The 25,929-nt window shown below is 39.2% G+C and overlaps 3 protein-coding genes across 5 annotated transcripts in view; 1 reads left to right on the top strand and 2 right to left on the bottom strand.

The window, feature by feature from the left end:
- nphs2 (NPHS2 stomatin family member, podocin) overlaps nucleotides 1-25,929 on the top strand; it is a 64,105-nt gene that overhangs the window by 1,148 nt on the left and 37,028 nt on the right. Inside the window, exons 5-8 of one of the 2 annotated variants that reach the window (XM_083559329.1) lie at nucleotides 1,358-1,561; nucleotides 2,954-3,009; nucleotides 3,134-3,212; nucleotides 3,436-3,720. In XM_083559329.1, the coding sequence (XP_083415455.1) occupies nucleotides 1,358-1,561; nucleotides 2,954-3,009; nucleotides 3,134-3,212; nucleotides 3,436-3,702 (606 nt within the window). In that variant the 3' untranslated portion in view covers nucleotides 3,703-3,720. Of the gene's footprint in view, nucleotides 1-1,357; nucleotides 1,562-2,953; nucleotides 3,010-3,133; nucleotides 3,213-3,435; nucleotides 3,887-25,929 lie in introns of those variants that run through there. The other variant, XM_083559328.1, reaches the window with a different exon arrangement.
- The window catches only part of rab3b (RAB3B, member RAS oncogene family), a 346,193-nt gene that overhangs the window by 285,763 nt on the left and 34,501 nt on the right, over nucleotides 1-25,929 (bottom strand). The window lies entirely within an intron of this gene.
- Nucleotides 3,934-23,996, bottom strand: axdnd1 (axonemal dynein light chain domain containing 1). 2 transcript variants are annotated; one of them, XM_083559073.1, is made up of 25 exons: nucleotides 23,618-23,996; nucleotides 19,168-19,325; nucleotides 17,046-17,149; nucleotides 16,833-16,944; nucleotides 16,681-16,766; nucleotides 16,509-16,565; nucleotides 14,816-14,924; nucleotides 14,301-14,422; nucleotides 14,074-14,214; nucleotides 13,568-13,672; nucleotides 12,893-13,013; nucleotides 11,718-11,819; nucleotides 11,469-11,635; nucleotides 11,329-11,398; nucleotides 10,989-11,223; nucleotides 9,223-9,439; nucleotides 7,850-7,943; nucleotides 7,562-7,764; nucleotides 6,379-6,469; nucleotides 5,638-5,781; nucleotides 5,331-5,429; nucleotides 5,041-5,157; nucleotides 4,866-4,957; nucleotides 4,448-4,581; nucleotides 3,934-4,061 (listed from the first exon to the last, which is right to left on the bottom strand). In XM_083559073.1, exons 1-24 carry the CDS (start codon nucleotides 23,727-23,729, stop codon nucleotides 4,449-4,451), a joined length of 2,991 nt encoding a protein of 996 aa, XP_083415199.1. In that variant the 5' UTR covers nucleotides 23,730-23,996; the 3' UTR covers nucleotides 3,934-4,061; nucleotide 4,448. The 2 variants fall into 2 exon arrangements, with proteins under 2 accessions (XP_083415199.1, XP_083415200.1); XM_083559074.1 differs by having other exon boundaries at nucleotides 16,842-16,944; nucleotides 23,618-23,995.

Below are 25,929 nucleotides of genomic sequence, written 5' to 3'. Positions count from 1 at the left end.
ACATCTCAGTCTATAAATCATTTTAAGGGCAAATAAAAATATTTTAGAAAATATAACAATTAACTTGAATACCATTCAGAATGTCATATGAAATGTTTCTTTGTTTTTTCAAATGTTTTTTTTTTTTTTTTATTAAATACTTGAAGCTCATACCATCTCCTTATGTTGGATAAATAGTTGCATTGCACCATAATTCACTAAACTCTTAATATGTATGGCCTGAAGTATGTGGACACCTGACTACAAGATTGGATTGCGCTTCTTTTGAACATCACATTCCACATTTAGTCCGAATTTGCTGTTATAAAAACCTTCACACTTCTGGAAAGATGTTCCACTAGATTTTGTGAAGATTTGTGCTAATATTCAGCCACATGGGTGCTGTTACAGGTGCTTTCTTTCTTTCTTTCTTTCTTTCTTTCTTTCTTTCTTTCTTTCTTTCTTTCTTTCTTTCGTGCTTTCGTGCTTTCGTGCTTTCTTTTCTTTTGTTACTATATCTTTCTTTTTTCTTTTTTCTTTCTTTTCATTTCTTCTTTCTTTCTTTCTTTCTTTCTTTCTTTCTTTCTTTCTTTCTTTCTTTCTTTCTTTCTTTCTTTTCTTTTGTTTCTATATCTTTCTTTCTTTCTTTCTTTTTTTCTTTTCATTTCTTCTTTCTTTCTTTCTTTCTTTCTTTCTTTCTTTCTTTCTTTCTTTCTTTCTTTCTTTCTTTCTTTCTTTCTTTCTTTCTTTCTTTCTTTCTTTCATGCTTTTTTTCTTTTGTTACTATATCTTTCTTTCTTTCTTTCTTTCTTTCTTTCTTTTTTCTTTCTTTTTCTTTCTTTTTTCTTTCTTTTTCTTTCTTTCTTTCTTTCTTTCTTTCTTTCTTTCTTTCTTTCTTTCTTTCTTTCTTTCTTTCTTTCTTTCTTTCTTTTCTTTTGTTTCTATATCTTTCTTTCTTTCTTTTTTCTTTCTTTTCATTTCTTCTTTCTTTCTTTCTTTCTTTCTTTCTTTCTTTCTTTCTTTCTTTCTTTCTTTCTTTCTTTCTTTCTTTCTTTCTTTCTTTCGTTTGTTTCTATATCTTTCTTTTTTTCTTTCTTTTTTCTTTCTTTTTCTTTCTTTCTTTCTTTCTTTCTTTCTTTCTTTCTTTCTTTCTTTCTTTCATGCTTTTTTTCTTTTGTTTCTATATCTTTCTCTTAATTAATTAATTAACAATATACAGTAAACTTAGTAGGAATTTTATTGCTTTCTAAATTTACGAGATGTCCACTATATCCATGCAGGCTAAACGCTCCTTAAGCATTTTTTTAACATATTTAGAAATATTTTAATACGGTATTATATGTTCTCCAGTGGCGATTTTGATCACGTGTCCTTCCAGGTGGTGACAAAAGACTTGGTTTGCACAGAGGCGAGTTCAGTGTGCTACTACCGCATTGAGAACGTGTCTGTGTGCTGCTCGGCCCTGGCAGGAGTTCCCGCTGTGCTGCAGGCTCTGGTTCAGGTCTCGGTCAGGGAGGTTCTGGCCCATCACACTTTCACCAACATACTGCAGAAGAGGAGTGAAGTTGCCCACCAGATTCAGGTTTACATGACCAATGCTCTCTTAGAAGATTAAATCTAATGCCAGGGTTCCATCAGTGTTTTATTTCAATAGTTACAGAAATGCTATACAGTATATAGTATATGTACAGTAACATACAGTATATAATTACACTATACCTCCAAAAGTTTGTGGACACCTAACTTTAAGATTAGTATGTGCCTTTCGAATGTTCCTGTCCACATTTAGTCTTCATTTGTTGTTATTAAAACCTCCACTTTTCAGGGAAGATCCACTAGTTCTTTTGGAGGGTGTTTATAGAGAGTCATTCAGCCACAAGGGTGTTAGTAAAGTCACGTACCGATGTAGGTGAGATGACATTGATCTTAAAGGTGTTCAAAAGATGTGAGCTCAGTCAAGATCTTCCTCAAACTTCTCACCAGTCGTGGACATTAAGGAAGTAAAAGTAAAATGTATTACTGTACTTTCAGTAGCATTTCCACGTATGTGTACTTCACTTAAGTATTTCCGTTTGGCGAGACTTTTACTTCAACTTCACTACATTTCAAAGTCAAATATTGTACTTTTTACTCAACATTTTGTGAAATCAGTCAGGATAAAAACCTGTCAATCATGCAGCAAGTCACTAATCAGGGGTCGAGCGCTCGCTCTGGTTTAAGCTTGTATTGATTGTATCTACTGAGCACCAACATACAGTTCAGCATCAGTTCTACATCAAGCAGAACATTTAGAGAGGAATAAATGATGAAGAAACTCCAGACTCGAATTCGCCACAACACACGTGGGATTATTTGAATTTGAATTTAATTTGTAGTAGTTTGAAGTAGTTGAAAAGGTTTTGGGTTCATGATCATTGTAATAGAAATCAATCAGTGTTTGAGTCATTAATATCATTCTATTAATAGATCAGTGTGCTGAGAGTCACATTCGAGTCTTTTCACATCAACTGAGTTGATTAAGTAAAGAGTCTTGTGATAATAATTATAACAGGAACATTACAGTTATAATAAATCATAGTACTTTGGATACTTGAGTACATTTGAAGGCAAATACATTTGTACTTTTACTCAAGTAAAAGTTTAAAGGGACACTTTTACTGGAGTCACATTTTACTGAATGAATCTCTACTTTAATTTAACTACATGGTTTGTGTACTTTCCCACCACTGCTTCCAACACGTGTAAAGCAAATCTTTATGGAGCTGGATTTGAGCACATTGTCGTGCTGGAACAGTTTTGTGTCTCCTGGTTCAGGTGAAGAAAACATTTAATGATAGCACCTTCAAGGGTTATGTGTAGTTAAGGGGAGGAACCACGTACGGCTGGGAAATCAGGTATCTGAAAATGTTTCCATATAGTGTATTTATGAGTGTTTTTTAAGTGTCTTATTATATTTTACTTTGAATCTCTCAAGGTTGCACTGGATTCCATCACCTGCAAGTGGGGAATCAAAGTGGAGAGAGCTGAGATGTAGGTTGTCAGATAAAAGTCCTGCATCAATAATTTGTATAAACATACAATCCTAAACAATGCTATAAATACTTTTTAGTCAATTGCTGGGTAAGAAACATGTGCCTCTTATTTCCAATTGTAGAGAGGACCTCTGTCTACCAGCTGAGCTTCAGCAAAACTTTGCCGTTGAGGCCGAAGCCAAGAGACAGGCCAAAATTAAAGTAAGAAGATTCAATTATATCTATAATCATTTAAGTTAATAATTCTACTTCACTTTGGAGTGTGAGATTACCAGTAGGATTTGGTTCTGAGGCGGTGATTAAGTTTTTATTGCTCTAATCGAATTAGCAAATAAAAAAAGATTCCTGTGAAAATGATGTCGTTGCAGCAGTGGGATATTTGTGAACGAGCCTATAATGTGTGTGTGGTGTGTTGTGTTATCAGGTAATTGCAGCAGAAGGTGAAAAGGCAGCGTGTGAGGCTTTAAAGGCCTCTGTTGACTCGCTGTCAGACTCTCCTCTGGCCGTCCAGCTACGCCTTCTCCAGCTTCTCCACACACTGCACTCGAACCAACCTGCTGTGCTCCTCAGCATCCCATCAGACCTCCTCAACCAGACACTTCAGCTGCCAGATACAAGCAGCTCCTCCAATCAAAACCAGCCAGAAAGAGGCATCTCAGAGAAAACAGTTAAAGACTCCCCAATGATGTAATGCGTTAATAGGAAAATAGTAGAATATTAGAATCTATTAGTTTATTGTTTATTGAAGGTGTTCATTGATATATATATATATATATATATATATATATATGTATGGAGTCTAAATGTGGAATTGGATGCCCGAAAAAGCACATACCAATCTTATAGTCAGGTGTCCACAAACATTTGTCCACATAATACTTGTATATTAGAAAAATTTTTTTAAACCTTTTAAATAAATTCATGTTAATATATAAACCCAGAAGGTTGTGTGCTTTCTGTTGATTTAACGTTTCTTGGTGCTTTTAGTGGATTTGGGGCTGGGAGTGGGCTACTGGTTCACCTCGTTCAGTTCAGGAACGTCCTCCTTCGCTAAAAAGGAAACGTAAATTGCTGTGAGATTTTTTTTTGATTGACGAGAGCTCTTCCTGATCTCTCGTCGTCTTCCAGCGATGTTCTTCCTCTCTTGAAGTGCCACTCGGATTGCCTCAAACGTATGTCACGTCAAATGTCTCTGTGGCAGATTTGCCCGGTTTCACGCAGACCTTGACTTTTGTTCCAACTTGCTACGCACGTGGTCAGAATAGCAGTTATCACCATGAGTCTCAAAACCTTTACCACCTCGTATGTTCCACTCATGTAAATCTTTAGCCCAGTTTACAGCTCAATAGGAACTTTAAATAGGACTAGAATCAAAATGCACAAAACAACCAGAGCTTTTTTCCCCCTCTGTATTCTTATGCGTATGTTCACCTCACCTTAGGTTTCTAGGCTGGTTCTTGGTTGAGGTTGTTGTTTCTCTAAATCATGGATCTTCTCTAAAGCTGCCTGGAGGGCTTCCTCTGCCTTTAGAGCCCTCTCCTCAGCACTGATAGCACGAGCCTCCACAGCTCTTATACACAAAACACACACAGACTGCAGATTATATCCGAGGTATTATTATTATTATTAGCTGATTATATCTGAGCTATGATACGGAAAAACCTTTATTCAGCAACATATCTGATTCATTTATACAACTGAGCAGGTTCGGTGTTAAGGGGCCTTGCTAAGGGGCCCAGGGATTTGAACTTATGACCTTCTGATCAGAAGTCTAACAACCACTAACCACTGAGTTAACTCTACTACCACCCCTAAGTGGACCGAAACTAGTTATATAATAGTTCTTATACTTACAGTAGCTCCTGCTGAAGAAACCCCACAGTAGCCAGTGCATTAAAAGCCTGCTGTGCATTCTCAGAGCGTGGGCGCACCACAAGATCACTGGTCTACACAGCAATAAACACGTGTAAATGCATACTGTAATTAATTGTTTTTACATGAAAGGTTTGAGAAGCACGTAAACACTGACCCCAGTGATGTCCTCAGTTTCCTCTCCTAAGGTCTGTTCGATAATATGGCCATCATGGCCGATAAACTTCAGGACTGTGCCGTTTTTTTTATCGTCCGTGACGTCGTCTTCCATCTCCTGCATTTGTAATAACATTTTCATTATTTTCAACAGTATTTTCAACAGTATTCATTTCAATAAGCGAAAGCGATCCATGCGCCGAAATGAACAGAAACTTTTATGTGTACCATCTCAGTGGGATGTTCTTGTAAATCGTTCATTAATGTCTTTTAATAGTAAAAGTCATTGACCTGATTAATCGTTTTTCGAGGTTTGCCTCCTGTTCTCCCAGCTGCCTTCTCATCTTCCTTGGCTTCTGATGGTTTCTCGGGTTTGGCATGTACGTCAAACTGACATACAAAAAATAGACGCTTTGAATTGTGATGAGTCGTTTCCGAATCAAATCCTCTGTATTGTTTGGAACCAGCGTGAGCTCATTCAGATTTTAGGAATTATGAAACGAGACCAGTGCATAACCGAAGGTCGAAATTTCAAACGATATTTTCTCAGCAGCTCCTCTGAACAAACAATTGATACTGATTACATCGAGCTTCTCACCTGAGAGGGTTCAAGCTCAGAAGATAAGGAGAGGTCAGAGATGGTCTTGGGCACAGCTCCCTCGGTTAGCTCCAGCTCCGAACGGCGTCCCCTCAAATCACAGAGCAGGATCTGACAGACGTCCACCCACTCAGTGCACTCCCTCTGACACATCACACACATGCAAGCGCAAGAATGTGCTATCGATCTGATTGCCATGACGTCATACCATCAGATAGTAAAAATAAACATCTCCATAACTGATGCCAATGCAATTTGCACAATGCGCTGCATAGTCAACAATACGACACATTAAACATACGTACGAAGAAGCTACTGATGCGATATGATACGATTCCCCCCTCATTACGATACAGTGCGATCCGATTTGATTTCTTTGGTTCAGACAGACAGCAAATCATCAATTTACTTAAGTGCCTTCTGACTTCCAACACATGACCCTTTTACAAAACAGACCTGCGTAGTGCAAAATGATTAAATAAAACTGTTGTGTCTCCAGAAAAACACAGCTCTACCTCTGCCATGTTAATCTCTATTCTATGTGACTCTCAGGACACTCCTCGGTCTACAAGTTAAAAACGATGCACCGCGATACAAATGCCAACTTGATGTGATTTGCTGAATCTTACTATCCATCCCAGATAGTGGTCCTACGGTAAAATGATATCTTCACCAGTACAAATGCAATATTTTAATAGTTTTTTAATGACAAATTCGACCTCAACAGAGATGACGTTTTACCTGCAGTTTCTTCAGCTGGTATAGTTCATTTTCTGTGTCATCTGGAGTCACATTCTTCTGCATCATCTCCTCTACGATCACCTGGCAAGAACTGTAGAGTGAAAATCAAACACAGAATGGGGTCTGGATTTAAACTCGAACAGTACATCCTGAAGGGGTTGTGATTTTTATATGAATAATTTTACCATGGAAGGTCAGGATACTCGATTCTGATTGGCTGGAAGTTGATTTCATGCAGGTAGTTCGCAATCAGTTTATTCAGCATTCTAGATCAGGTTTATACAGAGTCAGGCGGCTTTTGTACACATTTCCTAATAACCATGAGGAGTTTGCGTGTCATTTATGGTGAATACAATGATCTCAGTGAACCAGCAGCTTTGTTGTTAAGTGGTCTTGCTGATACACAAGTATGATTTTATGTCTGTCTTTAATTCTGTGATCTTTGTTGGTCCCCTTTTGCTGCTTAAACAGTCGTGACCCATCGATCATCAACAGCATGAACTTCAGCTGTTGGATCGCATGCATTAATGAACCTCGGCTGCCCACAAACCTGTCGCCGGTTCACCACTGTTCCCTTCTTGGAGCACTTTTGGTAGATACTGCCCACTGCAGACCAGGAACATCCCACGAAAGCTGCAGTTTTGGAGACGCTCCGACCCAGACGTCTAGACGTCACATTTTTTGAAACTTGCCCATTTTTCCTGCTTCTAACACGTCAACTTTGAGGACAAAATGTTCACTTGCTGCCTAATAAAAATATATTCACCCACTAACAGGTGCCATGATGAAGAGATAATCAGTGTTCTTCACTTCACTGCTCATAATGTTATAATGTTACAATGTTATGCCTGATTGGGGTATAAAATAACAAAAAACAATACAAGTAGTTACAACAAACAGATTTGTTATTAACAGAGAAGCAGCACAGATTTAAGAATTCTGTTATAAATTTTATTTTTGTTAAACACGTTTGTTTGTTTTTTATTTTATACACCTTATTCCCTATAAAAGTGTTATTGATATAGATTATATAAAAAAGTGAAAAAAGTGCGATAATATAAATTTTATAGCTGTAAATACTCTCTGAGCTGCTGATCCAGAGGGTTCTGAGCTGCTGGCTATTTTTCCAAAATTTTCTCAACGCAACTCGTTCCATCATATCAAGAAAGTGAGAGGTCATTACCTTCTAATATATGTAGAGTAGTAGTTCAGTTTCTGTGCAAGATTCCTGGCGTCTTCCTCCAACCTCTGAAAAGACACATTCTTAAAGGTGTTTAATTCAGGACTCGGTGGACGAGAGAGCTCCTGGGCATCATGCTGATCTGGTACCATCAGTATCAGAAGATCCACCATCCAGCGAGTCCGCAGAGTGTGCATAGAGCTGACCTGGTCATCAAAGATGAGCTCATCGGCATGTTCTACTGGCTCAGAGCATACATAAAGACGTATAAAAGAGGTGCAGGTACAATACCTCCTCACAAAGCGTCAGGTTTGTGTAGTCGACGAAGTGGTTTTGCGAGGAGACGAACTCCCTCAGCATGTTCAGAACATCATCGGGGTCAATCCTGACAAAGAGGCAGATTGGAGGTGGTAAATTATGGTTAAGGCATTGGAATTTGGAAAACGAAGGTCATGAGTTAAAATCTCAGCCACACCAAGCTGCTTCTCCTGGGCCCCATAGCAAGGCCCTTAACCCCATAGCTGCTCAGTTGTAAAAATAAGCGCGTCTGCTAGGTGGCGTAAATGTAAAATAAAAAGATTGCTCAGGGATTAATGACATCAAGTGAGAAATTATTTAAAGTTGGTGTGGGGTCGTCTGATTAATCAACACCGATAGTCAGAGGAGGAAAGTGATGAAGTACAAATACTTCGTTACTGCACTTAAGTAGATTTTTCTGGTATCAGTACTTTTACTTCACTATTTATTTTGCTTTCACTTATTAAATTTTTTTACACAAATATCTCCACTTTCTTACATTTTCAAACCAGACTCGTTACTTTAGTTTTCATCTATTTAATAAACAATATTTTTTCTACTCATTCTGCGCCGTTTTCCGCCCATCAACCTGTTTCTTGTCATTGCTCGGCTTTTTCAATCTACCGCTGGTGTATCATTTCCTGTCTCTCACACACCACAGACGTAGACTAGTTTACAAAGCAAACAATGAGCAGGTAGAAGGCAGTAAGAAGTCTGGGGGTAACGTGAAGGAGACAGAGGGAGTCAGTGATGTAAACATGACAGAGAATAGAGACATTCCTGATCACCATCATCTTTTTTTCTGCTTGTGTTCTATATGGTGGATGTTCAGCCTACATACATTCATTAGAGAACATTTTAAACTCTTTGGTATTAATATATCAATATGATGTGACGTTCAGTTACCAGCGTGATACTAAAACAGGTAGTAGTAATGGCTACATTTCACTGAAGTACATGTCAGAACCCAAACTTCTTTAACTTGAGTGAAAAAGTCCAGACAGAATTTTTACCAGAGTCTTTTAATACGAGTATCTGTACTTCTACTTCAGTGATGGATGTGTGTACTTTTGCCACCTCTGCCGATCGTTTATAATCGATTAATTATATATTTTTATTTATTAATTAACGTATTGTTAGATCTTTTCTTTAGCACATTTTCATGATTCAGCACTGTTTAGTTATTTTTTTGTAATGTACTATTTTACTATGTTGTACTATGTTGTGTTTGTTAGTTTTTAAAAATGGATACTGGAATAAAAAACAATCGGTTGATAAATCAAATATCAGCAAGTACGATCCAAATTGGCTATCAGTATCTCTAATCTCTAATGTGCGGTACTGATCTTAAACCTGTTACGACTTACTTGCTGTGCGGCATACGCTTCATCCTCTCGCTCTCCATCTGGGTGTTGTCCACGTTTTCCACGGCTTCCTCACACAGATTCATGCAGCTCCATAATGCCTTCTCCAGCTTCGACCAATCGGAGAGATGCAGTTTTTCAGGCCGTCCAATAAGAGGCCTCAGTCTCATAACCCAGGTGTCAATTACTCCAGCTAGACTGATCATCTGTTGATGAATTCCTGAAATAGCGAAACAGAGGGTCCTGGGTAGTAAATGAGTCTCACTTTGTTAACTAAATCACAGAACTATTTCATTTGTATTGGCTGATGATTTTTTTTTTACATTTCACAAGCAGCCTAAACGCTAACTACGAAAAATGCTGAATCGACAAATATAAGCCGATCGAAAGAGCCAATCGAAATCCAACATTTTTCTGTAAACAAATTAAAATCTCATTAGCAATTCAGGAGTAGAGTATGATCATAAATATTACAGGTACATGAAAATATTTTATTAAATGGAAGTTGAATTTCAACATTGAAAATTTAACATTTCAATTTCCAAGAAGCAATCAGACTTTTTTCCTTATACCAGGTTACGGCAGTTCTATTCCTGGTCCATGCTTCCACAAAACAGTCTGAATATTAGGATTATATTAGTCTACATATTATATTAGTCTATTATTGTATTGATATTATTCCAAATCACGATACACAAAATTCACGGTTCGGTACAGACCTTGGATTTTAAGTCACAGTTTAACATCGGTACAGTTACGAGGAAATGCAAAAAATTTAAATTAAATTAAATTTAAAAAAAAATAATAAAATTGCTTGTTCATTTTTTATTAACATTGTTTATTATTATTAACATTTGCAAACACTTTATTTAAAACTATTTTAAATAAAACTGAAAATATTCATTCATCTTCTCCCGCTTATCCGTAATTCGGGTCGCGGGGGCAGCAGCCTAAGCAGATTCCCCCAGACACTTCTCAGTGTCCTGGGATTGGGCTGTCAAGGCCCCCGCCTTTGACTGCTGCCCAATCCTCTCTGCGCCGGTCCCTTACAGTCCCTCCTGCAGGTGGTGAGCCCACAGGAAGGCGGCCCCACGTCGCTCCGACGTCACGGTCCTTGATTTATTTTTCTCTTAAGGGTCCCCTGGAGCATAGAAGGTTAAGGGCCTTGCTCAAGGGCCCAAGAGTGGCAGCTTGGCGATACCGGGGCTTAAACCCCCGACCTTCCGATCGGTAACCCAGCGCCTTAACCGCTGGAGCCAGCACTCCCCCACAGAAAATATCTACAACTCAAATATATCAAATTACACAATAAATTTTTTTTATTATATTGATTAGATTGATTAAATTGGCACAAATTAAATTGATTAGATAAAAAGAAATAATTGGAAAAATGTTAATTAAATAGTTTACTGAATTTGAGTAATACAGATGTATGTGGGGTTGTTTTTAGATTTAATGTTTAATTTCAGCATACTTTAATTACATTTCTATCTGGGGTGTTTCTTAAATGCAGATTTGTTATTTATTCAATTTCTTTATTTATGAATAAATTCCTTCCTCCCTTCCCTCCTTTATTCATTCATTCGCTCCATTGATATTGTCCGGATTTTCTCCTTTTAAAACATGGATTATTTGGTACACATGACCCGAACATTTTGTCTCGAAATGGTTCGGTATCAATACCTGTACCGTTACACCCCTATTAAATATATGGTTTATACCTGAATTTCTGAACATGGTGATAAATTGCAAACAAAGGAACCTCTCACCACTCTCTCCGTTGATACGGACCCCCAGCTGCGTGAGAAGCTCAGCGATAGCACGGCTCAGTTCTCTCATGTTCTCCTGGCCCTTAGGAGTCTCTCCATCCAATCCTGGATGTCTCTTGAACATCTGCATACACACCTCCACCCACGAATCCTGCAGCTGCCCTAGCGTGCGGAGAGTTTCTTGACCAGAGAGAAGGTCTTCTCCGCCATAACGCTCACACTGCATGGTTAACACCTATGGACAGATGGAAAGGAGAAAGAAAAACTCATTCCATGACATTAAAGGATTAAAAGAATAAGTAGAAGAAGTTTCCAGAAGAAATTAGAAGAAATTTCTAACCATTGACCATTGGCTCAAGTCTTTCAACAACTCCTCCTCCAAATTCTTTTCAAATTTGACATCAGGGCTCCTAGAAAATAGTTAGAAATTGACATGAAATGAAATTGAAATCAAGTCAAAATAATGTAGATCTTCTTTACCTCATGTTACTCTCACAGAACTCGTGCCACCGGACAAGGCCTTGCTGGACGGACCTGATCGCTTCACACTGGTTTTTGTCAGTCTCTCTGAGGTTCTTCATGAAACCGCCCAGTCGCTCTTTCCACTGGTCTGTCAGGTGCACGAGGCGTTCCAGGTCCTCGGAATCCTGGTGTGTTTATTATAACATGGCGGTCTGTCAGACCCAGATACTGTTATTGGCTGTAATCGTTGCAAAACGGCGTTTGTACCTTCGCTGACAGGAAGTTGGTGAAATGCTCTGCAGTTTTGATCCATGCCTGCTCACTAATGTGAAGTCTGCGGACCACCTGCAGGTTGTTTAACTTAATAACCTGAAAACAAAGTTCTGATTTAGATAATAAAAATAAATTCAGACACAGATTGCCAGGGACAGATAGATTTCCGACAGAATACTACAAAAAGAATGTTGACATACAGAGGTGTGTGAAACTGATGCTTTGCCCAAACACTGAAACACTGAAACCCCTAAAAAGGATAGAGATTTAACTGACACTTCTTAGACCAGTAAGCCTCATCAATGTGGACTATAACATGTGGGCAAATATTATGGCTTCACTGTTGGAAAAGGGTCTACCAAGTATAATTCACAAGGACCAAGTGGGCTTCATCAGGGGAAGGTCAGCATGTTGGAAGGTTAATTCACTTCTCTCTTCAGAGAACACGCCGATTGTAGCTATATCCTTAGACGTTAAAAAAATGCTTTCGACAGGGTGAAGTGGGGCTTTTTATCCGCAGTCATGTCGAATTTTGGGTTTGGGTTTGCTCCTTTCTTGGACCAATTTTGATAGATACTGACCACAATTTGTCTTGAGTCTGGTTCCTCTCAAGGTTTCTTCCTCATAACATCTAAGGGAGTTTTTCCTTGCCACAGTGGCTACGGCTGCTCATCAGGGATAAATACACATTATTCACCTTCACTGTTAAGTTCTGTAAAGCTGCTTTGAGACAATGTCTGTTGTTAAAAGCGCAATAGAAATGAACTTTGACTTGACTATTTGTCTAACTCGCTTAAATCCTCCAATGCTTGACTCTTTTTCTTGTTTCGAGCACATCATTCCTGGTGTGTCTGAAGAGATCTCAGACTGGCCGCACTGGACGTCAATCAACTGGCAAATGGAACAGGGAGGATAGATGATGGACTAACACCTTTTTTTTTTATCGCACACAGTCTACCTTGAGTCTACTGGTTGATCGCTATAGACGTATTGGGCACACCTGATCTAGAAAATGCTCTCAAGCATTGATATAGAGTGAGGACCAAGTGAGAGAACATTCCAAGCAAAGTCAGTACCATACTTTCTTTCGATCATTCAATGATTCATTTATGAATTTAAAAGCTTCAGAAGTGAACCAGATGTCTAGAATGTGCTCAAAATGATCAGACCTTGAGAGCGATGCTATAGGTGACCTTGCTCCATAAATCCTTCTCTTCAGTCAGTACGACTACTTGTCTCTCCAGTCTTTGCCGCTGCAGTTCATATAGATTGTGGTACTCGCCAACGATGCTGGAAAGGAAACCTGCATGTCATCCACAGCCAAACATTTTACTGTATCAAAGTTAAAGTTAGTGAAATTCCTAAATACTACTGCATAAGCCTACAATATACAGATAAAAGTTTGAGGACACCTGAACATATGGTTTATATGTGCTTTTTGAACATCCCATTCCATATTTAGCCTCCATTTGCTCTTATATTAACCTCCATTCTTCTGGAAAGATGTTCTACTAGATTTTGTGGAGATTTGTGGACATTCGTTGATCCTCAAGGGTGCGGTAGGTGAGGTGAGAAGGCCTGGAGTGCAGTTGGGTTGAGGACAGAGTGCTATAGAATTAGATCTTCCACACACATCAAACCCATGTAAAGCGTATCTTAATCTAGCTAGCTTTGTGCATCTCTATGCTGGAACAGGTTTGGATCTCCTAGATGAAGTGATGCCTCCAAGTCATTGCTAAAATTTTGCAGAAGAACCACATTTGTCTGGAAATTCCAGGTGCTGCCCCAATACTTTTGTCCATATAACGTAATACCATGGTGTACTGACAGACACGTTTACTCACTCGAAGTCCAGCTGTGATTGCTTCAGTGCTTTAGAAAGCTCCTCCTGGGCCTTTTCAGCCTGCTTGGACACATGCTCATCATGCTCCTTCAGCTGATTCAGCTCTCTCGATTATCAGAATAAGAAAAGACCATATCAAAAGCGAAGAAATATGAAGGAGAGAGAAGCGATCGCTCCATTCGCACTTCGGAGAACGTTCTTCGTGTTCCACAGACTCAGACGGAACATTGGTGAAACAATGATGATTTGGGAACACAAATTTTTTTTTTACACTGTTCAATAACAATAAAAGATTTTGTGCTCTAATAAATGTGAAACAACAATATGTGCAATAACAACAATATAAACTGCAATATTACCAATGGACTGTGTTTGTTTGATAGTGTACCTACTATAATTGTTGGTTTTTTTGTATATTTTTGCTGCTGTAACATGGACATTGTCCACTGTGGGACAAATCAAGGTATAATCTCATCTTCTAATGAGTGATGTAATGTAGGACGTTACTCATGAAGCTGTGCAATAGACTGCTTGAAGCAGATGATTTCTTCGATCAGTCGGCGGTCCAGAGCTCTCTGTGCCAGCGTCTCTGTGTGCAAGCTTATGAGCTGACGAGGGATTCGGTCCAGTAGAGACACATACCTGTGCCTAAGGCATAGACAAAGTCTGGTCTTTTAGCCAGTAGTAGGAAGGAACAAAAATCTGACGTCCTAGTGATTGGAAGGAGCACACACCTGAGCTTAGCTAGCAGTCGGCCCCTCTCGACACACTCCACGCTCACTTGCCGGATTAACTCGTGAAATACGATGTTGTAGATGTTCTGCTCCACTTTGACCACATCTAGCAGACCCTGTATCTGTAGCAAACCCAAAGAAAAAAACCATTGTGCCGGTTTTATTTTCAAACCCCAATTCCTAAAAAAAGAAGTTGGGTGTAAAATGTAAAGAAAAACAAAATGCGCTGATTTGAAATCAACACAAACAAATTCTCTTCACAATAAAACAAAAAACATTCAAATGTTTACATTGAGGAAATGTAGCATTTTAAGGAGGGAAAAAAATGGCATATTTTTTCATTTGGTGGCATGTCGCAAAAATGTTTGTAAAAACTAAGTGCGTTTAACGGTTAACCGAGACGTTTTGCAACTAACGAGGTTAATTGACAACAGGTCCGTAAGATGATTGGGTATAAATGGTGCATCTGTGAAAGAACAGCTTAAATACAAAGGGGATGCGGATGAAATGCATACCTGTGAAAGGTCTTTGACCTCCTCAAATTCTTTATTGGCACCTGCTTTTTCCAGCATATCATCCATTACTCTCATCAACTGCACTGCCTCCAGACGACCACTAGGCTTCCTTGCAGAAGTGCAAATAGAAATGTGTGTAAATAAATCTAGTATAAAGATATAAATATACAATAAATGTATCATTGGAGGGCATAGACCCAATATACACACACACACACACACACACACACACACACACACACACACACACACACACACACACAAAAGTGAGTACACCCCTTAAGTAAATACACCCTATGCACAGCCACATGTCCTATTCATCATGTTCATGTTTTTGTCTGCTTGACAGGCCCATACAAAGTTGTGTATCTTATAATAAAGCAGTTAAATCTGAGTGAATACTTTTCCAACATACATAATAAATGTATAAACAGAAAGCTTTATTTGAATTTCAAATAAACCAATTCACATAGAAGAGGTACAGTTTCTCCGGTATCACCTTAATTAACGTCCGTGTGGAAACATAGCAAAGGCGATGGTTTACGTCATTTAAAACACCATAATTGCTTTAAAACATTTACAAGAATTTTGTCTTCATGCTCTATGTTGAGTTTGGTTTCACTAATAACTAACATACATTTGCGTAAAGCATCCATGTTTGTCCATGTTGATTAGAGTATTGTAAACTTGAAACATATTAATTTAAGGTACATTTAGAACAGATGAAAATGTGCGATTTTGTTGAGTAATCGTGAGTTAACTCATTGCAATCGTGCGGTTAATCACGATTAAATATTTTCATCGATTGACAGCCCTAATATTAATATAATGTGGGGTCCAGTTACCAGCGTGACACTAAAACAGGTAGTAGTAATGGCAACTTTTTTACTTAAGAACATGTCAGAGCCCAAACCTCTTTACTTTAACTTGAATAAAAAAAAAGAGACATATGGAGATGGAAGCTTAATGGTTTGACGTTGTTTTTTTAGCTGAGAAGGATGGAGACCTATTCCAGAAAGTGAAAGGAGTCCTGAACCAACATGACTCCTATTCCTTACACTATGCAATTCCGTCTGGACCATACGGCAAGTTAATGATCCGAAGTGTACGTCTGAGTTCTGTGTTATTTAGAGAGCAAACAGACGTCTGGAGTTATTTCTATAATGGAACGACCTGCCCAGTCACCGCACCTAAATCCTACTGAACTGCTCTGGGATGAACTGCATCACAAGAATAAAAGAAGTCTCCAACTAGTGAAGAACATCTTGTTTTCCAAGACGCATGACAAAGTATTTCAGTTGAACGTTTAGAGAAACCAACTGTCCAGATGCCGAGAGAGTTCAAAGCTGTTCTTTATGCTTAGGGAGGATCTATTACAGAAAATAAAGTGGAACATCTGGAATTTTATAGATTTGATTGGTCAAATGAAATCTTCATAGTATTACATTTCTGAGTGTGTTGCTTTAAAAACCATACAAGTCCAGGTGTTTCCACTGGGTGAATCGTTTTATGAAGAGTGTCCATCACACATGTTCCTGCATAATTCACTACTACAGAAGTAACAGTAATGTACAATTATTGGAGCAGACACATCAATGGAGGTCATAAATGTCATTAATCTACACCAATCAGGATGGACAAATTTTGGATGGACAAATGTTTTTAAGATCATTCGAAGATATTTCCAACTCACATGGAAGGAAAGATCTTGAGTCTCTTTTGCTCATCCTCTAACAGAACTGTAAATTTGCTGAAAACAAAACGAACAAGAAGATAAAAGATGTAACACAATGTGTTGTATGTAACATTATTCTAACACAGAATCCAGATTAATGTTCTGGTGGGTTTCCATTCGATCCACTTACTCATCATAACACTGCAGTGCTTTTACTCCTTTATTGGTCAGGATGTGGTATTCCTCTGGAATTAACGTCCCAATAGAATTTGTACCCTGGATTTAAAAGAAATCGCACTATAAACCTTGTGATCTCATTACGGTTAGATGTATTTCTCGTACCTGACTTGCCTTTTGACCATCTTCCGAAGACCTGGTGGTCCTGTCAGGCATGGGCGGAAGAGAGATTCGCTCCCTCGGAGCTGCCAAAGCGTCACACAGAAACGATATGTCCCTGTTCACACAACACTTCAGTTCATCACATAGGGAATACTCCAGGTAAGATGTGCTGTATATTGTTTTATATGTTAATGAGGCTGTGAAGAAAATATCAACCTGCCAGCTCCAGTCATAGACGTTGGCTGATCGAGAAAGTATTGGTATTTTTTGCGGCCAGCGCTGTGGTGCCATACCGCATCCGGGGCACGTATTTCACAAACCTGAACCAAAAAAAAAAAAAAAAAAAGTTTTTTGTTATGTTACAGCCTTATTCCAAAATGGATTCAATTCTTTATTTTCCTCAAAATTCTACAAACAATACTCCATAATGACAACGTGAAAGAAGTGTGTTTGAAATCTTTGCATAGTAAGTATTCACAGCCTTTGCGCAATACTTTGTTTAAGCACCTTTGTAAATTTGATGCTTCAAGCTTGGCACACGGATTTTTTGGGCAGTTTCTCCCATTCTTCTTTGCAGAACCTCTCAAGCTCCATCACGTTGGATGGGGAGTGTCGGTGCACAGCCATTTTTAGATCTCATCAAAGATGTTTATTCGGGGTTCAAGTCTGGGCTCTGGCTCGGCCACTCAAGGACATTCACAGAGTCGTAGAGTAGCCACTTCTTTGTTATCTTGACTGTGTGCTTAGGGTTGTTGTTCTGTTGGAAGATGAACCGTCGTCCCAGTCTGAAGTCCAGAGCCCTCTGGAGCAGGTTTTCATCAATGATGTCTCTGTACATTGCTGCATTCATCTTTTCCTGACTAATCTCCCATTTCCTGTCACTGAAAAACATCCCCACAGCATGATGCTGCCACCACCATGCTACACTGTAGGGATGGTATTGCAAAGGTGATTAGCGGTGCCTGGTTTCCTCCAGACATGACGTTTGGCATTCAGGACAAAGAGTTTAATCTTTGTTTCTCATGTTCCGAGAGTCCTTCTGGTGCCTTTTAGCAAACTTAAGGTGGGCTGTCATGTACCTTATCTAAGGAGTGGCTTCTGTCTGGCCACTCTACCGTACAGGCCTGATTGGTGGAGTGCTGCAGAGCTGGTTGTTCTCTTTAGGAAAGGTTCTCTCACATTAGAAACGCTGGAGCTTTTTCAGAGTGACCATCGTGTTCTAGGGTACATCGTCATTATTGGGTATTGTTTGTAGAATTTTGCGGAAAATAAATAATTTTATCCATTTTGGAATAGGGCTGTTACATAACAAAATATGAAAAAGTGACGCGCTGTGAATACTTCCCAGATGCACTGTATACACACACACACACACACACACACACACACACACACACACACAGTCCCTGACTTCGATGGAAATGTTTTCCAATGATCCCATCGTAACTTTAAAATATGGAGTTGAGAAATTCTTAAAGAATGGTGATCAGTATGGGGTAGTGTACTGTAGTAATTTACTAATGTACTGATTTAACAAACTACACTATCATAATGTATAAACTTTACAGTATATGTGTATGTGGCAGTGGGTGCATGGACGAGTGTTAGGTCACGAGTGGAGGGTGAAGCGGGACGTGCTCCGTTTGGTGATAAATAGGAGAAAGAAAATTGAAGATCAAAAAAACGTAAGTCGAATCATTGTATCAACTCTGGGACTACATATATATATATATGAGCTGTCAGTTGATAAAAATAATCACAATTAATCGCATGATTGCCAGAAGTTAACTTATGATCAATCACGACATAATCAAATTAATACTTTTCATGTTTTAAATATTCTAATAAATTTTCAGAAATTCTCAAATATTCTGGTAAATGTTTTTAAAGTAACCATGATGTTTTAAAATACCGTAAATCATCAAGACACCAAACGGAATTTTTGGTGTGTTTCCACACGGACGGTTTTAACTGCCGGATGTGTGCACCATGGCAGATTTTGGTGCTGATTTGAGACTTGGCGAATCAGTAAAACAAATGTGTAGTGATTACAAAATGTTGGTGGAGTTTATTCTTTTTATATTTTAAATATATATTTATATATATATCCAAGTAAAGTAAGTATGTCGTGAAGAAACGCACGTCACGTTGAAAGTTTTAATTTCACGTTGAAAGTTTTAAAAGTAATGGGAAATCACTGCTAGCTAATTCTAGATGTAGAAATCTTTTTCGGGAATCAGAATCAGAAATAGCTTTATTACTAACTATGCTTACACACACAAGGAAATTGACCTGCCGTCAGGAGCTTCCAGTGCGGGAGAAAGTACAGACTACGAACCTTTGTGTGCTTGTGGCTTTTGCTGTCATGAGGTCCGCCATGTGGGCTGAAGGTTGAGGTGAGATTGGAGAGAAGCTCATTCGGTATGAAGTCGTATGGCATTTGAACTCCTTCGTTTACTGATGATCTGTCTTTTACTTCGGGAAGCTCAGACACCACTGCACATGCATGGAAATATAAAAATGTGAAGAAATCCATATATTAGGTATTTGACATTTTTGAAGATTCAGGCTGAAATGTCTCTCAAAAATGGGCTGATATTATACAAGGGTAGTGTTTAGTGATCACATTGAATAAATACATCCTAAATGCCAGGATTAGCATGAAAAGTTTGGGGGTGGGGTCAAATTAACTAACCGCATAGCTGTGTGATTTCTATAGTGTGTGAATATGGACTGGTTTCTACGACTCTTCTAGCACTGCTCGTCTGCTTCTACTGCTCTTATGGTAAGAAGTAGATATACACGGGCAATCAAAATTAGAGAACAACCTATAAACAATTGAACAATTCTGAAATAATGTCATCTTCACTGCTCAACAGTTGAAGGAGTTTTTGTCCTGTCTATACCATGCTACCAGAACACCTTTTCCACAAAATAACATTTCCAAAAAAAAACATTATTTTGCAGAAAACACACTGCTCAAAATTAGAGAACACTTTCAGATACCTCCCAGTTATTGGTGTTAATCTGGTACCTGGTGTTAATTTCCTTGATTATCTGTCAACCCCTATTTAACTGGCAGCCTAACTTCCAGTTTCACTGACTCTGCAAGATGGTGGGCCGTTCTAAAGTGACTGAAAGCCTCCAGCAGCAGGTTGTCCAGATGAAGGCCAAAGGGATGACCCTATCAGCCATAGCAAGACAAGTTGGTCATTCCAAATCTGTGATTTCAAGAATTTTGAATCTTTACAACATCACAAACTCATTCAAGTCCGCTAAGAAGGCTGGTCGTCCACGGAAGACAAATACAAGAGAGGACAGGATACTGCGGAGGATCTCAATGGGCAATCGTTTCCACACTGCAGCTGGAATTGCTCACTAGTTCAGGGTAAGGATCTGTCTCGTCATACAGTGTCTCGACGTTTAAGAGCATTTGGACTGAAAGCCACTCTGCAGTGACCAAACCTCTCATTAGCAGAAAGTATCAAAAGGCTAGACTAAGCTTTGCTGAGGAGCATGTTGTGTGGACAGAGGAGAACTGGTCCAAAGTTCACTTCATTGATGAAAGCAAGTTTAATTTATTTGGGTCTGATGGGAAACATTTTGTTCGGTGACAAACTGGAGAAAGACTGAACCCAAAGTGTGTAAAGAAGTCAGTGAAAAGTGGAGGAGGAAGTGTGATGGTTTGGGGCATGTTTTCTGCAGCAGGAGTTGGGCCTCTTATACAGCTACATGGCAGAGTGAATGCAAATGTTTATCAGAACCTTCTTCAACAACATATGGTTCCTTCCATGCGTTCATCACCCAATCAGCCCGCAGTGTTCATGCAGGACAACACTCCATGTCACACAGCAAAACGGGCAAAGCAGTTCCTTGAAACTGAAAACATTAAAATAATGACATGGCCTGCCCAGAGTCCTGATCTCAACCCAATAGAGAACCTCTGGAAAATCCTTGGTGACAAAGTTATGGCCAAGAAACCCACTACAGTCACCGAACTGTGGAGGAGACTGGAAGAAGAGTGGACTAAAATCACACCAGAGCAGTGTGAGAGACTGGTGCTGTCCTGTGGCCGCAGATGTGCTGAAGTCATTCAGAGCAGAGGCCTGTACACTTCCTACTAATTGCTGACTGTTGTAACCTTTAGAAAAATTTTGTTGTAATCTTTTTCCATGCTACAGTCATTGTTGTTCTCTAATTTTGATCAGTGTGTTTTCTGCAAAATAATGTTTTTTTACATGCCTTAGTTATTTTGTGGAAAAGGTGTTCTGGTAGCATGGTATAGACACGACAAAAACTCCTTCAACTGTTGAGCAGTGAAGATGACATTATTTCAGAATTGTTTATAAATTGTTCTCTAATTTTGATCGCCAGTGTACACCTAGACTCTTCTCTGTTCTGCCACCAAAATGGTGGAATGAATTTACCCTGGATGCCCTAAACACTTGCTATCTTCAAATATACCTCTTCCAAACACAACAACTTTTGTCCCTGTTTCTTTTGTTTTTCATTAAAAAAGTGCTATAATTCTCAGAGTTTTACACTGATGGTATCCTTGCGACATCTGTGGCATCGTGCTGTGTGCACATTAATACAGGCACACACCTGTGCAATAATCATGCTGTCTAATCAGCATCCTGATCTGCCACACCTGTGAGGTGGATGGATGATCTCAGCAAAGGAGAAGTGCTCACTAACTGGTGTTTGTGATTGATTTGAATGTAGATTGGTTCCTGTCCATGCAGTGGCTCTAGGCACCAGCTAGAAAAATCAGTAGGATTGGGATGAGGTGATGTAGACCAGACTCTGAGATAGAGTGAAGGATATACAGTACCGTGTAAAAGATTTAGGAAGGTTTGAAAAATTACTGAATGTTTATCTTTATCACTTAACAAATTGGAAAGAAAATGAACAGAAGAAAAATCCAAATCAAAGCAATATTTAGTAAGAACACAGTTTGCCTGCCAAACATCATCAATTGTTCTTGCTGTTTGTTATACACCTACACACAGTTTTTGAAGGAACTCAGCAGGTAGATTGTTGCAAGGAGAACAAACTGCAGATCTTCGGTGAATATAGACTGCCTCAAATCATTCTGTCTCTTCATATAATCCCAGACAGACTCCTTAATGTTCAGATTGGGGTTGTTGTCCTGCTGCAGAATTAATTAGGGGCCAATCAGAAGCTTCCTTGATGGTACGGCATGATGGATAAAAATGGTTTTGTATTCTCAGCATTGGGGATCATAAATCCAAATCTCTAACTCCTTTTGCAGAAATGTTGATTGTCGACACTCATTATTGTACTGCTCTTCAATTCTTTGGTAACTATCTCCTTAGATCTCCAGCTAAATCCAGATATTTCTGATTTTGACTCATTAGTCCAGAGCACCTCCTACGATTTTTCTACACCACAGTTCCTATTTCACTTAGCCTTGTTTCCATTTTGGACTGTGTTTTTTTAGCCATAATTCTTTGATGAAGATAATTTTTGGCCAGATAGTCCCACTGGCTTCCACCAGTTCTTTGCTGATGGCACTGCTTTATATCTTCTGACGCGGCAGAGAAGTAAGCTTGATGTGTCTTTCATCCACTGCATTCAGTTTCCTTGGCCGACCATTGCGTAATCACCCGTTTTCTGAACCGCACATCTTAAAAACCTAGTCTGCTTTGAGATCTTTGTTTGGAAGAGACCTTGTTGTTGCAGTAGAACCTCCCTGTGTCTTCAGTTCTGTCTGTGTTCAGTCTTGCCATGGTGAAGGACCTGTGACATGTAACTCTTCTACACCTCACTATAGTAGCAGCAGATTTTGGCCCAGTTTGAAGCTCCTACACAGCTGTTTCTGTTTTACTGACTGTGTTTCTTCAAAATACATATGAAATTGATCATCACCTGCTTGGTATAACGTGTTAATCATCCATCTGACACTGATCTTACAAAACCCCCCACTTAATGAAAGTATACAAACGTGTGCAAGTGTAAGAATTGAAAGCAAAACAGTGCAAAGTCGCACCAAATATTAATTTTATTTACATTGTTCTTGTTTGCTCACGTTGTATTTTATACATTGATAATGTACAGTTAAAATATTTATTTATATATTATATTACTTTCAGCATTTTCCCACACAACTGCTTAAACCTTTGCACACTAATGTAATAGTTTACTTCTGAATGCCGGCTAATGAATAAATATATTTTTTTCTAATACATTTTCAAAATTGGGGGGAGTGGTGGCTCCAGCGGTTAAGGCGCTGGGTTGCCGATCGGAAGGTCGGGGGTTCAAGCCCCGGTATCGCCAAGCTGCCACTCTTGGGCCCTTGAGCAAGGCCCTTACCCCTCTATGCTCCGGGGGTCCCTTACGAGGGAAATATCAAGGTCCGTGACTTTGGAGTGACGTGGGGCCGCCTTCCCGTGGGCTCACCACCTGCAGGAGGGACCGTAAGGGACGGTGCTGTGAGGATTGGACAGCAGGCAGGGGCCTGCTTAGACTGCTGCCCCCGCGACCCGAATTACGGATAAGCGGGAGAAAATAAATGAATGAATATTTTCAAAACTTTCCTGTAATTTACTATTTATAGTTTAATGCACAATTTTCTGATCAGGTTTACATTTTAATGCAAGTTGTATTCTGTATGTAACCACGTTTGTGACAAAATCTTGAAAATCTAAAATGTTGGTCAGCAGTTGGAGGGTCTCTGAATAGAAATTGAGACGGAAGAGTGAAATGAAAGGATAAAAAAAAAAAAAAGTCAAAATTCACACTTTGTATAAAAGCGGGTTACTTACAGTTGCCTTCTTCCACTGAAGACACACCAAAGTGGTTCAGTCTCTTGGACCTCCGGCTCTCAGGCTTTGGTACAGCAGGAGGTGACGGACCCGACTTTACACACGCAGACATGTCGGCTTTAGATTTGTAGGTTACAGATAAATACCATAATGACCAAAAATTGTCTGGAGGAAATGTTACAGACTGCTAGCCTGGTCCGGCTTTAGCACAACAATGCCCAGTCCGAGTGGACGGTAATAAAGTTTGTTACCATGGGCGCACCCACATGCGTTTCCACGCAACTCCAATCCGATTCACGGGGCTGAGCGCAAAGCGCGCATTGTTCCATGCGCCTCCACAGAACCATTCCCAAACAGGGCATTCAGATATATATATATATATATATACACTATCTAACAGTCTAGTGTGAACGTTTAGGATAGACACAGAGCATTCAGAACTAAAGGAGCTTAAAGAAATGGTCTCCAAACCCCCTCACCTTGTCCTCTTTTTTTGGACATGCGTAACGCGCGGGTCTTAAATTTCTAATGAGAATTTCACTTTCAATTATTGATGAGAACTCAATCTGCTACTCCTGGTGATTATACAACAATGAGCAGCTTCTTAACCATCTAAAGTTAATAATATGCAATTAATTTGATATATATATATATATATATATATATATATATATATATATATATATATATATATATATATATATATATATATATATATATATATATCTGTTTTCCATATATGGATATATCATACCCATTATTTATTTTTCTATATATTTTTATTATATATTTCTATTTGTCGGACAGCCGTAAAAAGCATTTCACTACATTTTTTTATGAATTGCTAAAATTAGAAATATGATGTCGTTACAGGATGCAGAAAAACTAGTTCATGCTTTTGTTACTTCTAGATTAGACTACTGTAACGCTTTACTGTCTGGGTGTGCGAGTAGGTGCATAAATAAGCTTCAGTTAGTTCAGAATGCAGCAGCAAGAGTCCTCACTAGATCTAGGAAATATGACCACATCACCCCTGTATTAATCAGTCTACACTGGCTCCCAATCAAATCTCGCATTGATTATAATATTCTACTACTGACATATAAAGCACTTAATGGTCTCGCACCACCGTATCTGAGTGAACTTCTGTACCAGTATGATCCTCCACGCCTACTTAGATCAAAAGGTGCAGGCTATCTGTTGGTTCCTCCAATAATGAAGATTACAGCAGGGGGCAGATCTTTCTCTTATAAAGCCCCGCAGTTATGGAACAGCCTTCCAACCAGTGTTCGGGACTCAGACACAGTCTCAGTGTTTAAGTCGAGGTTGAAAACATATTTATTCAGTCAAGCCTTTAATCAGTAGATTTTTTCTCAGGTAAAGGCTCAGATCTGGAGGGAACATTGATATAGAGTGTTTGGTGAACTGGGATATTTGTACGCTGTCGTCCCCTCACATTCACGTGTTCACTCAGGTTTGTTGATGGTGGTGTGGTGGGTCATCTCTTATCCCAAAAATCCCTCATGTCTCTGTTACCTTCTGGTTCTCCCTTTTAGTTATGCTGCTATAGCGAGTCTTGCCGGAGTCCAAACTGCACAGTGACTTTAACTCTCATGCAACAATAGGTACACTTAATAATCCATATCCTTCTCTTCCTGTCACCCACTTCTCTCTCTCTCTCTCTCTCTCTCTCTCTCTCTCTCTCTCTCTCTCGGTCGAGTTAAACATGCTCCTGAGGCTCCAGTGACCACTGTTCCTGCCCCTCTCCCCCCCGTGGATCTTCCCACTTCATCCGTGCCTGCCTGGATTGGACTGTAGTTGATGTCAACAGTCTCCTACACTGACTCAGAAATACACTTCGCTTTTGATCATCATCACTGCACCCTGCAACATTGTATACCCGCCACAAATGGACATTCGGTGTAACCCAGATGAGGATGGGTTCCCTCTTGAGTCTGGTTCCTCTCAAGGTTTCTTCCTTATGCCATCTCGGGGAGTTTTTCCTTGCCACAGTCGCCAGTCGCCACCGGCTCGCTCATCAGGGACAAACTTACTCATAAAGAACATATTCATTTTTAATCACCGCATTATCTGTGTAAAGCTGCTTTGAGACAATGTTCATTGTTAAAAGCGCTATACAAATAAAAATGAATTGAATTGAATTGAATATGTATGCGACAAACAAAATTTGATAATTCAGTATATTAAATATATTCCTAATAATCCAACGTGGAGTCGAGGTGGGATGAGGTGATGTCTATCTGATATACCAGAGTAGTTCAGTCTCTTGGAGGTTTTTTTCAGCAGAAACT

Source organism: Silurus aristotelis (genome assembly GCF_946808225.1).
Source record: "Silurus aristotelis genome assembly, chromosome: 13".
Classification (NCBI taxonomy): Eukaryota; Metazoa; Chordata; class Actinopteri; order Siluriformes; family Siluridae; genus Silurus; species Silurus aristotelis.
The sequence above is the reverse complement of the archived record's forward strand: the minus strand, read 5'-3'. Positions and strand labels throughout refer to the sequence as shown.

Bases quoted from the DNA above. Each gene is read 5' to 3' on its own strand.
- axdnd1 (XM_083559073.1), bottom strand. From the start codon at position 23,729: ATGTCTGCGTGTGTAAAGTCGGGTCCGTCACCTCCTGCTGTACCAAAG. The intron at 14,423-14,815 runs GTATGCATTTCA...GGTTTGCTACAG, and splicing joins AGGTCAAAGACCTTTCACAG to ATACAGGGTCTGCTAGATGT. The intron at 5,158-5,330 runs GTCAATGACTTT...TTACAAATGCAG, and splicing joins CTCGAAAAACGATTAATCAG to GAGATGGAAGACGACGTCAC.